Below are 16855 nucleotides of genomic sequence, written 5' to 3'. Positions count from 1 at the left end.
AAAAAGGAAAGGACAACTAACTCCTGGCGCGTATTTTGACTGGTAGGTAGTTGGCGGACCGCCAGCTGCTCTTCCTCCCACTAATAAACCTGAACTTCCCAAAATCACCTCAAACAAAAAACCCCCCCTAATCTTTCGTTTTTATTTTCTGGGTCAGCAAAGAAGATGGAATTCCCAAAAAGATCCGTCCATGTCATTTATTTCGACAATACATAATAGTGGATGTACGTAGCGGGGTTACAGGGACATTTTTGTCATTACGTTCACTAGGAACTAACCAGAAATCGAACCAGGAAGTAGGAATATCCCGGATGGATTTACTTTTCATTGAAAAACAGTTGCAAACTCCAACATCAGTAGCTACAATCTATTGTTTTGGATGCATCAGCATTACAAGGAGTAGGGTTCACTTTGCTTCACAGCGCCAACAACACGAGGTTTGAATTTCTCTCCCACTTTTGGATAATTTGATGCTTATATTGTTGTTTGTTTGTTTTTGTGTGTGTGTTCTTTTGATTGGGTTTCCTTCTTTCTTGCTATACAATTCTATGATTATTGAAGTTGAAACATTTGAGCTCTGAATCCAAATTAAGTATTTGGGTCTGATTGTGTGAGAGTGAGAACTTATAAGAATTAGAAAAAACCCAACATTTTCCTGTTTTAGAACTTGTACAAGTGGTTGTAATTCCTGGGATTCAATTTTTGATACTTCTACTCTGGCATTTGATCCTCAACAAGAATCCCAACCTTCCCTAAAAGGAAAAAACCTCCAGGGTTTTTGGTTATTCATTGACTGCTTATAAACTTAAGTGAAGAAGTACAAAGGAAAAGGATAAAGGGAGATTTCTGGTTATAGGTAATGACTTAGATTTATTCCTAGCAAACGAAAGATGTGACAGATTTATTAATTGCTTAATTGGCATTGTTTTTGGTATTTATCTAGTAACTTGTGTTATAAAACCCAGATATCAGTAATGTAATTGGCCGCAGCGGACCTTACATAATGAGTCATGTTAATCGCAGTCATACAATTTTATCAAACCTGTAGATTGTCAGAGTAATTCATCCAAAAAATAGATTGTCAGAATTGCCATAGATTGCGGATACCAGCAGGTATTGGCTGTTACCTTGCAGATATCACATATGTATGTATGTATGTATGTATGTATGTATTACTAGTCACCTGAATCCACATTTTTTTGTTAGTTTCTTCTGAAATGGCATTGATAAAGAACCATGTCAATCATCATAATTTTGCATTATTGATATCGCTTTTGTTTTAGTTGACTCTTAAATAAGTTGCACTTTTATATGGTTCCAAGATCCAAATGATATGGATCACATGAGACACACACATAAACACACACACACACACTTCATATATTCATTTATGTAGGATATTCACTGTTGTTTGAATTATTATTCTTTTTGTTTTCTGCATTTCCATCTGGTTCTGTTTTTTAATTTATGTTGCACAACCCTGCTGTATCTCATAAATTTTCGTCTGTGCACACTTTTATTTAAGTTGTTCTGGCACTCTCATATGCTTCTTACATCTTCGACTTAATCCATAAGTATTTGCTTATGCTTGGTGCAGTTTGGTGTTTGATAGGCCATCTAATTCGAGGTTTTGAGACTGCTCTGAAGAAATGCTTGTCTCTGCTCTTCTCACATCTGTTGGAATAAATTCTGGGCTATGTGTTTTATTCTTCACATTGTACTCTATATTGAGGAAACAACCAAGTAACTATGATGTTTATATACCACGCTTACTGGTTGAAGGAACTTCTACACGGAGAAGTGGTTTCAACCTAGAAAGGCTAATACCATCCCCTGGTTGGGTGAGAAGAGCGTGGAAGCTTTCTGAAGAGGAACTACTGTCATCCTCAGGCTTGGATGCCGTGGTTTTTATGCGCATTATAACCTTCTGGTAAACTGGGTCATTCACCAATGTTTCTTCTCGTTTTGGTCATGTAAATTTTGTTTGTTTGCGTGTTTACACATTTTTTTCATTTTCTACCATTATAGAGCACTGATAACTGTTGCTTTTGCCGTTGACATTGTTCTTCAGCATTTTAATTGGTTTCGGGGCTTACCTTTTACCCCCATTCCTCTTCTGTTATCTTAATACATAGTCGTGCTTTTATGTGAATACTGCAGTTTGAAAGTATTTGTGGTTGCTGGGATTATTGGGGTCTTTGTTCTTCTTCCAGTGAACTGCACGGGAGATCAGCTTGAAGATGTTGACTTAGTTGATTTTTCAAATAATTCCTTGGATGTATTTACCATTTCAAATGTAAGCAGTGGCTCAAAAAGGTAAATGTTACCTCAAAATTTTATTAATATTTAGCAAAGCTTAGAGTGAAGTAATTTCAAAATAGTAATGGTCCACACCCTTACTAAAGAGTGGAGGAAGCACTCATACATTTGGCAATGGGTTTCAATCATGTAAGGTCCAATCTAGTTGTGGTCCTTTGTCCAGTTCTAGTGGAGCATGTATTGTAACCGAGTATCTTGTGTAGAGTATATCTGACTTACCTGTTGCTATAAGTCGATTGCAATAATTTGCAGGTGGTTGAGTGTCATGTAGCTTGGCAGGATTTTTTCTTTTCTGAAATTCTACCTTGCTGTGCCTTGAGTTGTTTTAAAGATTACATATATTCAAAGATGAAACTTTGAATGAAGTGATCATGAGTCCATGAACCATAGCAAAGCTTATTTATTAAATGTTGATGTTTTCTTGTTTTTTACTTTTATCTCTGGCAAAGACTTCAATGATCGAGTTTATGTTGGTGTATTAGAAGGGCTTCCTTTATAAAAATCTATTAGATGCAGTTCTGGTTATTTGCTATGGTTAGTAGTCCTACTAATTATATATTTAGTCATTTTGGCTGCTGCGATCCTATTCGTCATTAAATGCCCCCCTTTTGTATCAAATTACTCCAATCTTTATTTATTATCAATTTTTTCTTCAGAATATTTTTGTTCATGTTCCCTGCATTAGTAGACATTATGTTTTAAATAAGCACATGAAATGATTTCATAGTTTATATTCTTGACTCATACTTTAAATATCCTAAGAATTTGATGACCTTTAATTCCATCCAGAATTTAATCTTGTACTCTTATAACCGAGGTAAGTACGAGAAAAACCTAAAAGTTTTTTGTTTTTTTTTTTTGTGTGTGCAGGTTATGGGTTCACTTCTGCGCTGTTTATATTGTCACAGTGTTTGTCTGCTCTCTACTGTATTATGTAAGTCAATTTAGTGAAGTTCTATCTGGATGACTATATAAGAGTTCTAACTTGATCTGAAATAATACTTGTTTAACTGACGCCTCCAGAGCCCTATGCCTTTACATGAGATTGGAACTTTAATGATTTTAGGACTGAACACTTATCATGGAGGGTAAAGAAAAAGCCAGGATTACATATTAGATTTATGTCTTGGTGGTAGACCTTTACTCATCACTTAGTGTTCTCTTGAAAGGAAAATATTGACTGGAGCTTCTGAATTTGATGATACTGATCCTAGAATTCTTCTAAAGTTGCTAGTTAAAATGTATGAACTCCTAGCAAAAGAAGAAAAAGTCCAGAATATCTAAATGAAGGCAGTTATGGTTATAACAGTCATACAAGAGCCAAAACTGTTGAAGATATGCAGCTGATTTGATTCTGATATGATTTTCTAGATTTTTTTTTCATTTGTTTCCCATATATTGTATTTTCATATTAGACTGTATTGGTTCTCTTTATACACAATGTAATTGTATCAGTAATATTACCAAGGAAAATAAGACCATATTCTCTATATATTCTTCCTTCTTCTTTCTCCAAATTTTCCTTCCTCTATTTCAACGATTACTGATTTGCATTTCATTCTGCAGGAATACAAATATATTTCTTCAAAAAGGATTGCTTATTTTTTATCATCAAAACCTCAGCCACATCAATTCACCATCTTAGTTCGCAGTATTCCTGTTTCTGCCGGAAGCAGCATCAGTGACAGTATTGACAGCTTCTTTACTGAGTATCACCCTTCAACATATCTATCACATCTGGTTGTTCGTCGAACAAACAAACTACGGAATCTAATTGTAAGCATTTAGTCTATTGTTTATTGTCCTTTCAGATGTACAAACTTCTGTTTCCCCTTTTCTCATAATGGAATTGTTCTTTATGAAAAATCAATTTAATTGTCAGGAAAGATCATGTTTGTTTCTTCCGGTAGAATACAGAATCATGTGTCCTTCATTTACTTGTCAGATATTTTACTTGTTTCCCATTTCTGTTTTGTGCATTTGAATGAATCCATTTGTTTTCTTACTTATGATATATATTTCTGAAGCATAACTTTTTTGATTGAGGTTGTAGTATATAGATGGATAGTTGAGCATTATTACTAGCATTTACTTGGTATATGTCTTGGCAATAGTTACAAGAAACAACATCTGGACACCAACATGAAAGAAAGAGGAAATTACAGTTCACAAATATGTGAATTGTGAAGCAGGGAGATGATCTGGAATGATGCAGTTGGGGCACAGTATAATACATTCATACTTTGACCTTCTCTTGAAGCCCATCTTTCTCAAATGGAAACAAAGGAAAACCTTTCTGGGATGCTGAAATCTCAGAAGAATTAACAAGCTAGAGGCAACTTCATTGATAGAAAAAATCACGAGTCCATTGTGAAACTGTCATTGCCATGTCCATTAAAAAGCTGTCATGGCCTCTACTTATTGGAGGAAAAAAGACCTAAAACCCTATTGACATTAAATCATAGTTCTTAATTAACTCTAGTCCTGACCATAAATATCAACATAAATAATAATAAATAGAAAGACGTGAATATCCTTAAAAACCCTAGCTATACCAGCACAAACAATAACACTACAATAAGTATATTTTACAAATACCTTGCTGGTCCTAAATCACTTTCTTTCAAACAGTTGCAAGTGCATGGAAAAGTATGCCTTTATTTCTGTTTGATTTATTGAAGTCTTTTTTATTTTTGAAAGTAATTTGTATAATATTTAAAGAGATATTTAGAGTATTGTATGTGAAATATGAATGCTAAATCGTAGTTCACATGCCTTGAATATGTAGACTACCTTGCTATGCTCATTGGTAACGTGGTTTCACTTTTTCCCCTAGAATGATGCCAAGAAGTATTACAAAAGGATTATTCGATTGCAGTCAAATCCTACGCAACACAGGTATGGGTGTTTCAATTGCTTTGGATTGTTTAGACGCAATGTTGATCTTGTGGATCATTATGAAAAGAAGTTAGAAGACATAGAGGAGAATGTGAGATTGGAGCAATCAGAGGTTTCATTGGCTGGAGAAGTATGTGCTAAACTACTTTCTTGTCATCTTGCAGAGATTGTCTTTTGTTAGATTTTACATCTTTTTGGTTGGGATCTTGTTCACAAATTCAAGTATTCATGCATATGGGTATTTTTGTTTTTGTATTTATTGTGTATGAATCATATGCATCAAATTTAGTAATATCCACCACTGTATACATTAGACATTGCAATAATATTATACATCATTTTTATAATATGAATTCTTTATGTTTATAGCAATTATGTTACAAGTATTATTCCCGAGTGTAAAATGGTATACATACATTCTTTATTTAATGAAAATGGAAGTTCCAGCTGCCTTGTAAATGAGTGTAATATATTCGTAGTGTTTTATTGGCTCTTTGTTACTATTGTGGTACCTGGTGCATTCTATTAACCTGCATTCTTGATCTAATGTAAAAGGAAATCCATGCTGCCTTTGTGTCCTTCAAGTCTCGGTATGGTGCTGCAATTGCTTTTCACTTGCAACAATCAATCAATCCCACTCAATGGGTCACAGAGCAAGCACCTGAGCCTCATGATGTTTACTGGCCTTTCTTCTCTTCATCATTTATGCGAAGATGGATTTCTAAGCTGGTGGTTGTAGTTGCATGTATTCTTCTTACAATCTTATTCCTTATCCCTGTTGTAGTTGTGCAAGGTCTTACAAACCTGAGTCAGTTGGAAGGTTGGTTTCCTTTCCTGGAAAGCCTTCTTACCATGTAAGTAATCATCAAAATCATGTTTTTGTTGTTGTGAAACTGATCTATTTCTTGATTCCAAGATTCATCCATCTTTAAACTACAATTTCCAATGAGTAATGCTACCTAACAAATGGTTTATAAACAATATGAGTACACACACCATAATGGATTTGAAACATTTATACTTTTCAAGATGATATTTGAGTATATGCTGAAGTATTCACCCCTAATTTTTTCATTACGTAGTCATAAGTTTAAGCTAGCTTACCAAAATTGTATTCTATTGAATAAACAAGATTGAAGTCTTCAAACTCGTAGATGTCTAAAGAGTCAAATTTTTGCATATCTATTGAGTTGACACCCACAAACAGCAATGACGAATTTAGTTTTGTAGTACATTTTACCTTTACTTGTACCATATATGTGGCTTTAGCAGTTGACTGGAAGGAACATAATTTCGCTTCAGGTCCTATTTGAGACACTATATTCCCAGAAATTGTCAGAATAATAATGGCTGGCCCTATCTAAGCCCTATCGTTCAAAGCTACAATTTGAAAGCTGGCCTTACCTTCTACCTTATTAGTAAAGGGATTTCTTAATTATATCTGGCTCTTCGTCAAAGGTGTATGATCATACGTGTTTTTTCATGTATAATACTTCTTATTAATGTAGGATTCTTTATCAGTGCTCCCTTGTCAGTGGCACTATAATATCTCCTTGTTAAAGCAGTGATATTGTCAGTCAGATAAAATTTAAGTATAGAATCACTAAAAGAGAGGCCGGAAATTTAGTATTGTGAAATATATGTTGAATGAACTAATGCGGGCTTTTAACCAAGCTACATCAAGAAAACTTTTTTCTCTTTCTAAAACAGTATGCACACGTCTATTGCTTACTGCTTTACTGCAGAACAGTGATATGCCCTTTTAATACAGGAAACCTCCGGAAACCTCATTCCCCCCTGCGCCCCCGGCGCGGGGGAATGCCCCCTGTACATCTGTCCTTGGGAGGTTTAACTTTGTTTTGTTATTCTAATTAATTGTTTAAAGGGGGAATTTGCACTTTGGTTCTTTGATAGGAGATTTGTGACAGTGATTACAGAGCAATGAGTGGGGGAATATTGTCTTGAAGTCTAGTTACCATCGATGCCATATAACTTATTATATAGCATGATCTTTGTAGTTTAAAATACAGTTACCCATTAGGCATGAGAAATGATTACTGCAGTGGTGTTGACTGTTGACTGATTTTTCTTGCTTAAGGAGACTGCTTTTGTTCTTATGCAATGACCTCCATGGTAATTTTGTGATACTATATGATCTGTAGTTACCCATATGCAGCTTAAAAGTCAAGAGCACACTAGTTTGTTGACATTTGAATGTTTTCATGTGCAAGCTTTATCCCTGCTTTCTTTAATTTCTTGATGATGCAAAGTACTAACTCTACGTGTCTTCTTGCAGAACATTCGTTAGTCAAGTAATTACAGGATACCTTCCCAGTCTTATTCTTATGTTGTTTCTGAAAACGGTGCCTCCTGTGATGGAGTTGCTTTCTTCCATTCAAGGATACGTTTCCAATAGTGGCATAGAAAGGAGTGCATGTAACAAAGTACTTTGGTTCACAATATGGAACATTTTCTTTGCAACTGTATTTTCTGGATCAGTTTTATATCAGGTTTCCATCTTCCTTGAACCCAGGAATATTCCCGCGAAGCTAGCAGTTTCGGTTCCGGCACAGGTGAGACTAAGTTCCCTGTGGAAACGTTGTTTAAAATCTTACCTGATTTAGTTAAAAAAATTTCGGGGCTGGCACAAATAAATCCATGAAGGTGAAAGGATAATGAATCTTAAGATATGTGCACTCATTTGATTATGCTGTCTATGCATTTTAAAATAAATATAGAAAGGATAATGATCTACTTGCTGCATGCCTTAGGCACTATCCATTGTGATTTCTTTCTTGGATGTCATTGCTCTTTTAAATCTTCATATTCAATCTCTTGATAGGATGTAGTACAGATGTCCTATATGGTTCTTTTCTTTCTAATAAAAAAGAATAATGATACTTTTTTCAATTCTGGTTACTTTTGCAGGGTAATCTGACTATAATGGCCAAGTTGTTGTCCCAAATCCCAGAAATGGATTCAGATAGTAATCCAGTTTGAGCTTATGGGCAGATCCTGTTTTTGATTCAGTCTATGAGTTGAATTGGTTTTAGCAAAATCAATTTATAAAATTCATTGATCGAAGTTTACAATCTGAGAATTATGACCTGGCAAGCTAATATCACCAAAAAAAAAAAAATTCCTCCTATGCCCGAGTAGCAGATATGCTTTGAAATTCATATCAACACATGTTTGCCTTCGAATCACAACTTATAGCTAGACCAAAAAAGAAAAAGTAATGGCCACACTTAGTACCTATGCATATATGCAGCCATTAAAAAGCTTCATCAGGTATGTTTAACTAGACAGATCATAATACAAATGACATTCCATTTAGTTTAGACATGTGAACAAAAGGAACACAAAATTCATGGGTATATGTTTGACACAATTATATAAAATCATCAGGTTCAAATGTTTTCTTTGTTATGATATCATTTGTTTTGGCTGCAGGCATCATTTTTCATTGCTTATGTTGTCACATCTGGATGGACAAGCGCTTCATCCGAACTCTTTCGCCTTGTCCCTCTTGTTTGGAGTCTAATAAGAAAACCTTGTACAAAAAGTGTGGATGATGAACTTGAAGTTCCAAGTATTCCTTACCACAGGGACATTCCAAGACTTCTTTTCTTTGGACTTCTTGGGATTACATATTTTTTCCTAGCTCCACTCATTCTACCCTTCCTTTTAGTGTACTTCTGTTTTGGATACATCATCTACCGTAACCAGGTTAGTTGACTGTCTCTTATTCTCCTAATCTTCTTTGGGTGCATTTCATAACAATTGAGAAAAATAAATGGTGGGCTTATATTATTTTCTTCCACACTAACGTTTATTATTTATGGTTTTATCTTAGGGAAAATCCACTTATCACAAACAAAATCAACGAACTTAATAGGCCATAAAACCCCCTGACTTGGTTGAGAAATAAACTGAATTGGTTGAAAAACCAAATGAATAGGCCGAAAACAAACGGAATCAACCCAAAAACCAATTGAACCAGCCGAAAACAAATGATCAACATAAGTACATTTTGAATCGGCCGAAACAACACCGTACCAGTTGAAACTCAACGAAACACAACAACTGGTACTGGTTGAAACAACAATTTGATAATAAAAGAGAGCAAGCTTTGGTTTTTTGATGTTATTTTCATCCTCTAGCAATGCTAGACAGATCCCCATAACAGGTCAAAGTGCCCTAGATTGGAAAAATTGATTTCATTCCTGCTTATTCAGGCAATGAAGTTGGGCTGCTTTAGATTTGTATGGGTAAAAAAGCACACAACAGACTTGGTTCTATCTGTATGGTAAATGCAAATTGATCAACAAAGTGAATTCGAATAACTCAAAACTTTTTTTTTTATCAACAATTCATGCCCCTAAGATTGTCTCATTGTACACCTTGTGTTGTAAGTCGAATAAAAAAAAAATACTAACAGCTTTTATTCATTGCACATTATTACTGATGTTGGGAAGTACTAAGGATTCTAAGAACATTCCTTGTAAGATTTTCCTATTTTGATGGTGTACCATAATAATTTATTAAGACATTTGGACTGAGCTCAAAATAGCTTGTGCTAATGATCCACAAATTTACCATGCAGTTCATAAATGTATATGCACCAAAGTATGAAACTGCAGGGAAGTTTTGGCCTATCGTACACAATTCAATGATATTTTCTCTGATACTCATGCATGCTATTGCTGTGGGAATCTTCACGCTGAAGAAGCTCTCTGTAGCTTCAACTTTAATTTTCCCTCTTGCAATACTCACACTCCTCTTTAATGAGTACTGCCGGAAACGTTTCCTACCCGTCTTCACCGCCTACCCGGCTGAGGTATGTTTACAAGCCCTGTCCTGTAAGACCCTAAGCCAAAGGGGTAGCAAGTTTTCCTATTTCTTTCCCCACCCCCTTTATTCTCTTTTATAGAATTTGATACCATTACTGCATGCCTTCAAATCTTGCACTTTGACACTGACTTTAGCTTTCATACTTTCAGAGTTTGATAAAGAAAGACAGGGCAGACGAGAATGATGCTGCAATGGCTGAATTTTACGATAGCTTGGTCACTGCTTATCAGGACCCAGCATTTATGCCAATTCATTTCTCTTCAAACAGCGACAGTATTCACAGTCCCCTTATATCATCTGCTCAAGTTTGAGCCTCAGATATGATTGCATTTCTACCACATTACAGTGACTGCCATTTTTCATATCTAATGCTTGATTCTTTTTACTTGAGCAATAAGAAATGTCCTGTAAAAAAAAAAGAAGCATGCATGCTTTGTGTGCATTTTCCCCACCTTTCATGCATATGCATGGCTAATGTACGTACGTATATTGCATGTAAAATTAGCAGTTGAAATTCAAGAAAAACATCCTTATATTATTAAGGGACAAATGCAAAATTAGTCCTTATGGCTGGCCTAAATTACAAATCGCTCCCTAAGAGCCCTTTAGTGCCAAAATTACAGACAGTATTAGGGTTATTCTTCAAAATTGATCAAACTACAAGTTAATTATTGCAAATGTGTTACCTTCCTTTTCATCAATATGGAATTATGGAATTAACCGTTAGTCAACTGCCTGGACTCCACCTGTAGTAGTATAGTGCAATTGATGTTCGAGCCTAACTCAAGGGACTTTGCACTACGACTTCACCTTGAATGATTATCCTTAAAACATGTGATTTTTCGTTCATTTTAATAAGATTACCATAACGTGTAACATCTATCGATTTTAAAAACATATGTGAGAATTACGTATTCTACCGACAGATATTAATTTAATAGACTAAATTGAATGAATTTCTTCTAACCCATTTTAGGGTTTTTGGTGTTATTGGATGGTGAGACAATGGTTGGATAATTGGGTCGGCAGGTGGGCAAACAGTCAACTTGGCATGATATGTACTTATATGATAAACTATAGAGTATTGATTTTTTTGATTTTTGGTTGAAAAAATGTTAGGACGTGACATAAATGTATAAACGTAAAAGTGGTTTTGAGTATTTTATATTTGAAGTTGTTTGTTAATAATGCGTATGTTTTTTCTATTAAAAAGCAAAAAGCTTTTGGAAAGCTTTAATTGGAGTAAAGGAGAATAGGAACTAGTACCTGCATATTGTTGGAATATGATCCTCTGCGTTTCAAATGAAATTGATAATATCCAATTAATTAGTATTTTTAGAGAAATAAAATTGTCATTTTAATTTTTTTTGGATAATTTTGCCCTTTTAAAATACACTAACTAGATTCCCGGCCACATCGTTAGGATCGCCAGGGTCCCATTTACTGATTTTATTATCAGCAGATTTCGAGTGTCTTAACGCCTTAATCAAGGGTGGAAATTTCGAAGATTACAAGCAAACACCAGAAAAAAAATCAGCAAATGAGGAATATCGTGAGAATTCAGCTATGTCGCTTCCTTTGGGCTTGCCCGGCAAACTATTCCCCTTCACAAAGCATGCTGCCCCTCACTCTTAGGGCTGCATTTTTATTTTTTATTTTTAATATCCTTTTCAATATATATAAGACTTGTGCGACTAGTTGATAGCAGAATGGAGATCCTGATAAAAACAAAAATCAATCAATATTCCTAAGAAATATCTTTCCATCTCATACGAATTTCCATCCCAAATTTTATGTAGCATGGTCCCCCATTGTATTTGGTGTATGAAAATTATTTTTTTGATTGAGACTACGCCATATAAGCTTTGGGAGAATGAGGAGATAATGGGGGTGATATATAGCATTATTCGTTAAAATATGGGTTATGAGTTGCAATGTTTAGGCTTGAGTTAAGGATTAAGTCTGTATAATTAAAAGTAAGTCCAAGACATGAAAACTCAAGTTTATACATAAATGTTATCAAGAAAGGGCCTAATTGGAGTAGAACAATCATATCTTTTGATTCCGATATTATACTAAAGAAATCTCCGTGGTGTCAGAAAGCTGATTCAAATTGCTACAATATTTTTTTTTCACAAATTTTTTTGAATTCAAATGTTTATTAGGTCAAAATGGGCTATCAAAAAAAAGTCAAGAATTGAAGTTTGGCAGACTTTGGTCGAATGTCAATCAATGTAACCCATTCACCATGTCCCAATACTAAGACTTGAGATGTTCAGTCGATTGAAGAGATGGAGTTAGAGGTGAATCCGTGAAACCCTAGTAATTCGCATTCCAACAAGAATTAATCCAATTTGAACAAGACAATTGTTAGCTGAATTTGCTTTAAAACATATGTTTTCTTCTAAAGTATATAAGCCTAATGACCTACAACTTTCATAAGACACATAAACTATTTTTCATTGTTCGTAAAAAGGTTTCTAGACACCCTTGAGCCTAAACAAACTTAATTCATCTATTTGTTTTTCATCAACCAAATTACAAGAAAAATAATAAAATAAAATTCAGCCACCAGAGTTCTGGGTCGTCGTAGCAGAAGAGTTTCATTCGGCAAGGTGATTCCTATAGAAGAAAGTAAAAAGTTACGGAGCCATTGCAGATCAGGAAGGTGAACAGGCCGGTCGTTCGCTAAGGTTACATAATAAGATCAATCTATAGTATAAATCTTCTATTATAATTGATACATTTGGGGTAGGATAGAATGGTTTTGTGTGGATTGATTTTATGCTTTATTGGATTTTTGTATTTTATATCTGTAGTGTTTGGGTTGAAAATTGATAATCTTGTGCGTCACAATCTTGGGTCTAAATCAAAATGTACATAATTGTTTTCATTTTTTCCTGGGTAGTAAATGTTGCTTCTGCATGTCGTTGTTGTTGTTTTTTTTTTTTTTGAGAATGCTTCTGCATGTTGTTAGTAACGAAGGTTGATTAAAATCCTCAACGTACGGTTAAGTGCATGTTTTTATCTACAACACAACAACATTAATGATCCAAAAATATCTCTTTCATTAGATTGATCGATCTCTCCAATGTTTCTGACTTATGTGTCAGCTCTAGTCCTACTCAAATGCAAATATAAACATTAAAAATAAAATAAAATAAAAGCGAATGTAAACATCACTATCATTACAATGCAAAGCACAATGCACGCGTTATGATAAAAATAAAGAAATAAATGGAAACAAAGTCTAGCATGTAGGGATTATTGATCCATCGTAGCTAAAAATAAAATCAATCGATGCACGCGAATTTGGGCAATAATTCAAAGAAAATAATAATGATTTTAAGAGTATGAAAATTTGTAAAAGAACCCAAAAAACAGAAGAAAAAAAAAAAAGTTGATGCCAATTGAGGCCACTGATCATAGGGTGCCGTTTGTCAAGCCTAGCTAGCAAAAATAATTATTTTTCTAACACAATATATGTCCTCCTTTGTTTTGTGAAAAAAAAAAAAAAAACCCTAGTTATGGACTTCGGAAGTTGCAGTGCATGACTTGGTCAAAGAAATGCTTAATTAATTAGTTTGCAGTTTCTTGAGGAAGATATATTATATACTCCACATGAGGAAGATCCAGATTCCGATTCTGATATTCAACTGAAGTCGCAGGCCATATGGTTTTTGCATTGGGAACTTATGACACTGCTGAGGAGGCTGCAAGAGCTTACGATGAGGCTGCTTGCTTGCTCCGGGGAGCCAATACCCGGACAAACTTTTGGCCTCGTCATTCAACGCCGCCGGCTCTTCCCTCAAAGATCACCAATCTTCTTTTGCTTAGGCTAAAAGCTAGGCACATTGCCGCCACGTCAGCACCAACTTCTTGTTTGCCTGTTGAGCAGGAAATAAAAGTAAAAGATTATGATGATAAGTTTGATAGTTTCTTCAATGCTGATGCTAGTGATAACATTACTACTGTAAGTTTTGAATCATCAAGTTTGACTGGAGGATTTGAAGAGGGTAGTTGTGTGAGAGCCTTGGATATGGAGGAAGAAATTGAAGAAAAAGAAGATTTGCAGTTTGTGGATGCTGAGAGATCTGACTCTTATTGTTCACCTTTTGAGATAACTGAGGAAATGGTACTGGGGCCTTTAATGGAGCTGGAGAATCATGGGGATCAGGAGGCTTCAGTGCTTGGAGAGACCATGAAGAGGATGATGTTTGAACGTAAATTCTCAGCTTCTCTTTATGCCTTCAATGGGATTCCAGAGTGCTTAAGGCTGAAGCAATCAGGGGTGGCAAATGATCAAACAGAGAAAAAAGATAAAGAAGAAACTTTTCAGAAGGTGGTCATGCAAGAAGAGGTTGAGAATATCCCACAAACATCGACAGAAATTGGATCTTCTTCTTCTTCTTCTTCTGTTTCCTCCTCATTTTTGAGCACAGAAAGTAGTGAACAGTGTCTTTGGAGCTCTCTCAATCTTTCTTCTATCTGCTCTATATGAACAGATCGAATCATCCCCTCATATAAATTAGTGTTTTAGAAATCTTTAGTATCTTAGGCAGGATTTCTTATTTGCATTGTGGATCAAAGGGGATCCAAGAGAACGATGCATTTGAAAACAAGTAATAATTAATGTTATATTCTATATTTTTATTTTACAACTATAAGTGCATTTGAAAATAAGTAATTATTTTTACAAAAAGATGTTTAAAATTAAATTATAATGAAAAAGAAGCTTCTACATGGGTGAGGGAGAGAGAAGCTTTTGGTGGACATGTGATGGTGGATGGTGGTAGAATTGGTAGTGGCCAGCCGTTAGGCGATGAGTATAACTGTGATAGGCATCTCAATCCCTTTAATGACGTGATCGATTTTGAGTCGTTTATTTAAAATGAACAGCCCATATTAAAGTTATTGCACCGTACAATATCTTAAATATTTCACCAGATCTCAACCCAAATCCAATTCTATAAACCCATTGTCAATTGGGATCTATCAATGGTAGAAGTTGGTAAAAATTATTCACCATATGTATATATAAAAGGAATAGTGCAGAAGGTTAAAAAAAAAAAAGAAAAAAAAAAAAAAGAAAAGAAAACAACCTTTTATTTTTGTTTACTTACTACTAATAGTTCCCGCACTCTAGCTAGCAACATTCAAAGTCAGAGCCATTGATGAGGGGGCATATATATATATATGAGCGATCATGATTATATCGCATAATGTAAGCTAATTACTTTATAATCACGACCACGACTCACTTGCTCTTTCTTTTTCCTTTTTGCTAACGTAAGAATTTGGTGACAGGTTCAACCAAAATTACAACATGTTCTTAATTAAAACATATCTATCAAGTTGCCAAGTGCTGCAATATCTATGCATTTGCCTAGTTTCTTTTAGACCATTCACAAGCTAAATCATCATGAATATCTTTATTTTGGTCTAAACCCATCATTAATGTCTCTATATATATCTTCATCAGTTTTTAGAACATATATTAATTAATTATTTAAATATTCAAGATACAGGTCATATGGCCTAGATTTTCTCTAGATCTTCTCGATCTGCCGAACCAATGCATACACATATATATATACACACTCATGGTTTAAACGACCAAAAAACAAACAAAGAATTCACTCCATTAATTAACTTTATTATGAATTCCTATGATTATTGTTCCTTCTTTTAGTGCAGATTGTCAAAGTTATCTTATTCCCCATTTGCTCAAATCATGTTTGTGGAATGAGCTTCTTTCTTTAGATATATAGTTTTTATTGGAGAGAGAGAGAGAATATATATGATCATATGACATATATATATATATATCATCACCATGCTTCTGATTTATATATATTTTTATATTTTTAGTGCTATAAATAATCTCAAATTTGAATTAGTCGAGCATATCGGTACGGATGGATTTTAGTTTTGCGCAGAGATACATAATCTAAGCTAGAGTTGATTGCAATGGAAGAGGGAAAGAAGAAACGGCCAGAAAATTAGGTCAGGATATCATCTTTCAGTGGCCGGCCAAGGGAAACCATTAATTCAAAAGTCTTTTGGATATTGATTTGGTCAAAAAACCCCTGATTTCAAATCTTTTTATTTTATTTTATTTTTTTTGGAAAAATTAAAGAAAGTAAAAATTCCCTTGTGACTCATGGTGTGGCCGTGGTTCTGGACTGGTCATGGGTGACATTTAGGTTTTTATTTTTATATTTTTAATTTTTAATTAATGATAAATTTATATTTTTATAAATTTTACAGGTATATAAAAGACATTTCACTCGTTTTCCGTTTAATTTAACCCTTAACTCTAACCGTAGAGGTGAAATTAAAAGATGTCGGAAAACGAAATTATCACATTGCAAATTTTGATAATTCAAAGTCAACATGACAAAACGTGAGAGAATTAAATACAAAAATGACTGTTAATTTAGCTCTCTTGCTCTTTATTTGGGTTATGAGAAATCGACTTTTATTTCTCTAAAATAATAATAATTTTATTTTTGGTTTATCTCTGACTTACTATTTAGTGTTTAATTATCGTTTATCATTTATTAATTTATTATTGATATATGTATGATATTCTGAATTTCATATATTTATTATGTTGTTTTTATTTGATATAATTGGTTTATTGTGTTGTATTTGATTATTTGATCTGATATGATTGTTTTATTAGGCTGTGTTGTCTTTTTTTATATGTGATTCATGTCTGATATGATGAATTTCTAATGCTATTATGTTGTGTTTGCTCTAAATTCTGATATAAATGGTT

General features: G+C 34.2%; 2 protein-coding genes across 2 annotated transcripts; both read left to right on the top strand.

The window, feature by feature from the left end:
• Nucleotides 1-128: 128 nt before the first annotated feature.
• On the top strand, nucleotides 129-10613 carry LOC132177597 (CSC1-like protein At1g69450). Its single transcript, XM_059589982.1, has 11 exons — nucleotides 129-437; nucleotides 1598-1930; nucleotides 2161-2316; nucleotides 3190-3253; nucleotides 3886-4095; nucleotides 5156-5347; nucleotides 5773-6071; nucleotides 7514-7790; nucleotides 8671-8946; nucleotides 9824-10057; nucleotides 10221-10613. Exons 2-11 carry the CDS (start codon nucleotides 1650-1652, stop codon nucleotides 10380-10382), a joined length of 2151 nt encoding a protein of 716 aa, XP_059445965.1. The 5' UTR covers nucleotides 129-437; nucleotides 1598-1649; the 3' UTR covers nucleotides 10383-10613.
• A 3131-nt stretch (nucleotides 10614-13744) lies between these two features.
• On the top strand, nucleotides 13745-14572 carry LOC132178427 (ethylene-responsive transcription factor ERN1-like). Its single transcript, XM_059590865.1, has one exon. It carries the CDS (start codon nucleotides 13745-13747, stop codon nucleotides 14570-14572), a length of 828 nt encoding a protein of 275 aa, XP_059446848.1.
• The last annotated feature ends 2283 nt before the right edge of the window (nucleotides 14573-16855 follow it).

The sequence above is a fragment of the Corylus avellana genome, chromosome ca4, assembly GCF_901000735.1.
Source record: "Corylus avellana chromosome ca4, CavTom2PMs-1.0".
Lineage (NCBI taxonomy): Eukaryota > Viridiplantae > Streptophyta > Magnoliopsida > Fagales > Betulaceae > Corylus > Corylus avellana.
The sequence above is the reverse complement of the archived record's forward strand: the minus strand, read 5'-3'. Positions and strand labels throughout refer to the sequence as shown.

What these genes read in the sequence shown, in the direction of transcription:
- LOC132177597 (XM_059589982.1), top strand. Translation starts at nt 1,650, where the DNA reads ATGCTTGTCTCTGCTCTTCTCACATCTGTTGGAATAAATTCTGGGCTA. An exon ending in TCTGCTCTCTACTGTATTAT is followed by an intron (nt 3,254 to 3,885) that starts GTAAGTCAATTT and finishes TTCATTCTGCAG; the next exon opens with GAATACAAATATATTTCTTC. An exon ending in AGGTTTCATTGGCTGGAGAA is followed by an intron (nt 5,348 to 5,772) that starts GTATGTGCTAAA and finishes CTAATGTAAAAG; the next exon opens with GAAATCCATGCTGCCTTTGT.
- LOC132178427 (XM_059590865.1), top strand. Translation starts at nt 13,745, where the DNA reads ATGGTTTTTGCATTGGGAACTTATGACACTGCTGAGGAGGCTGCAAGA.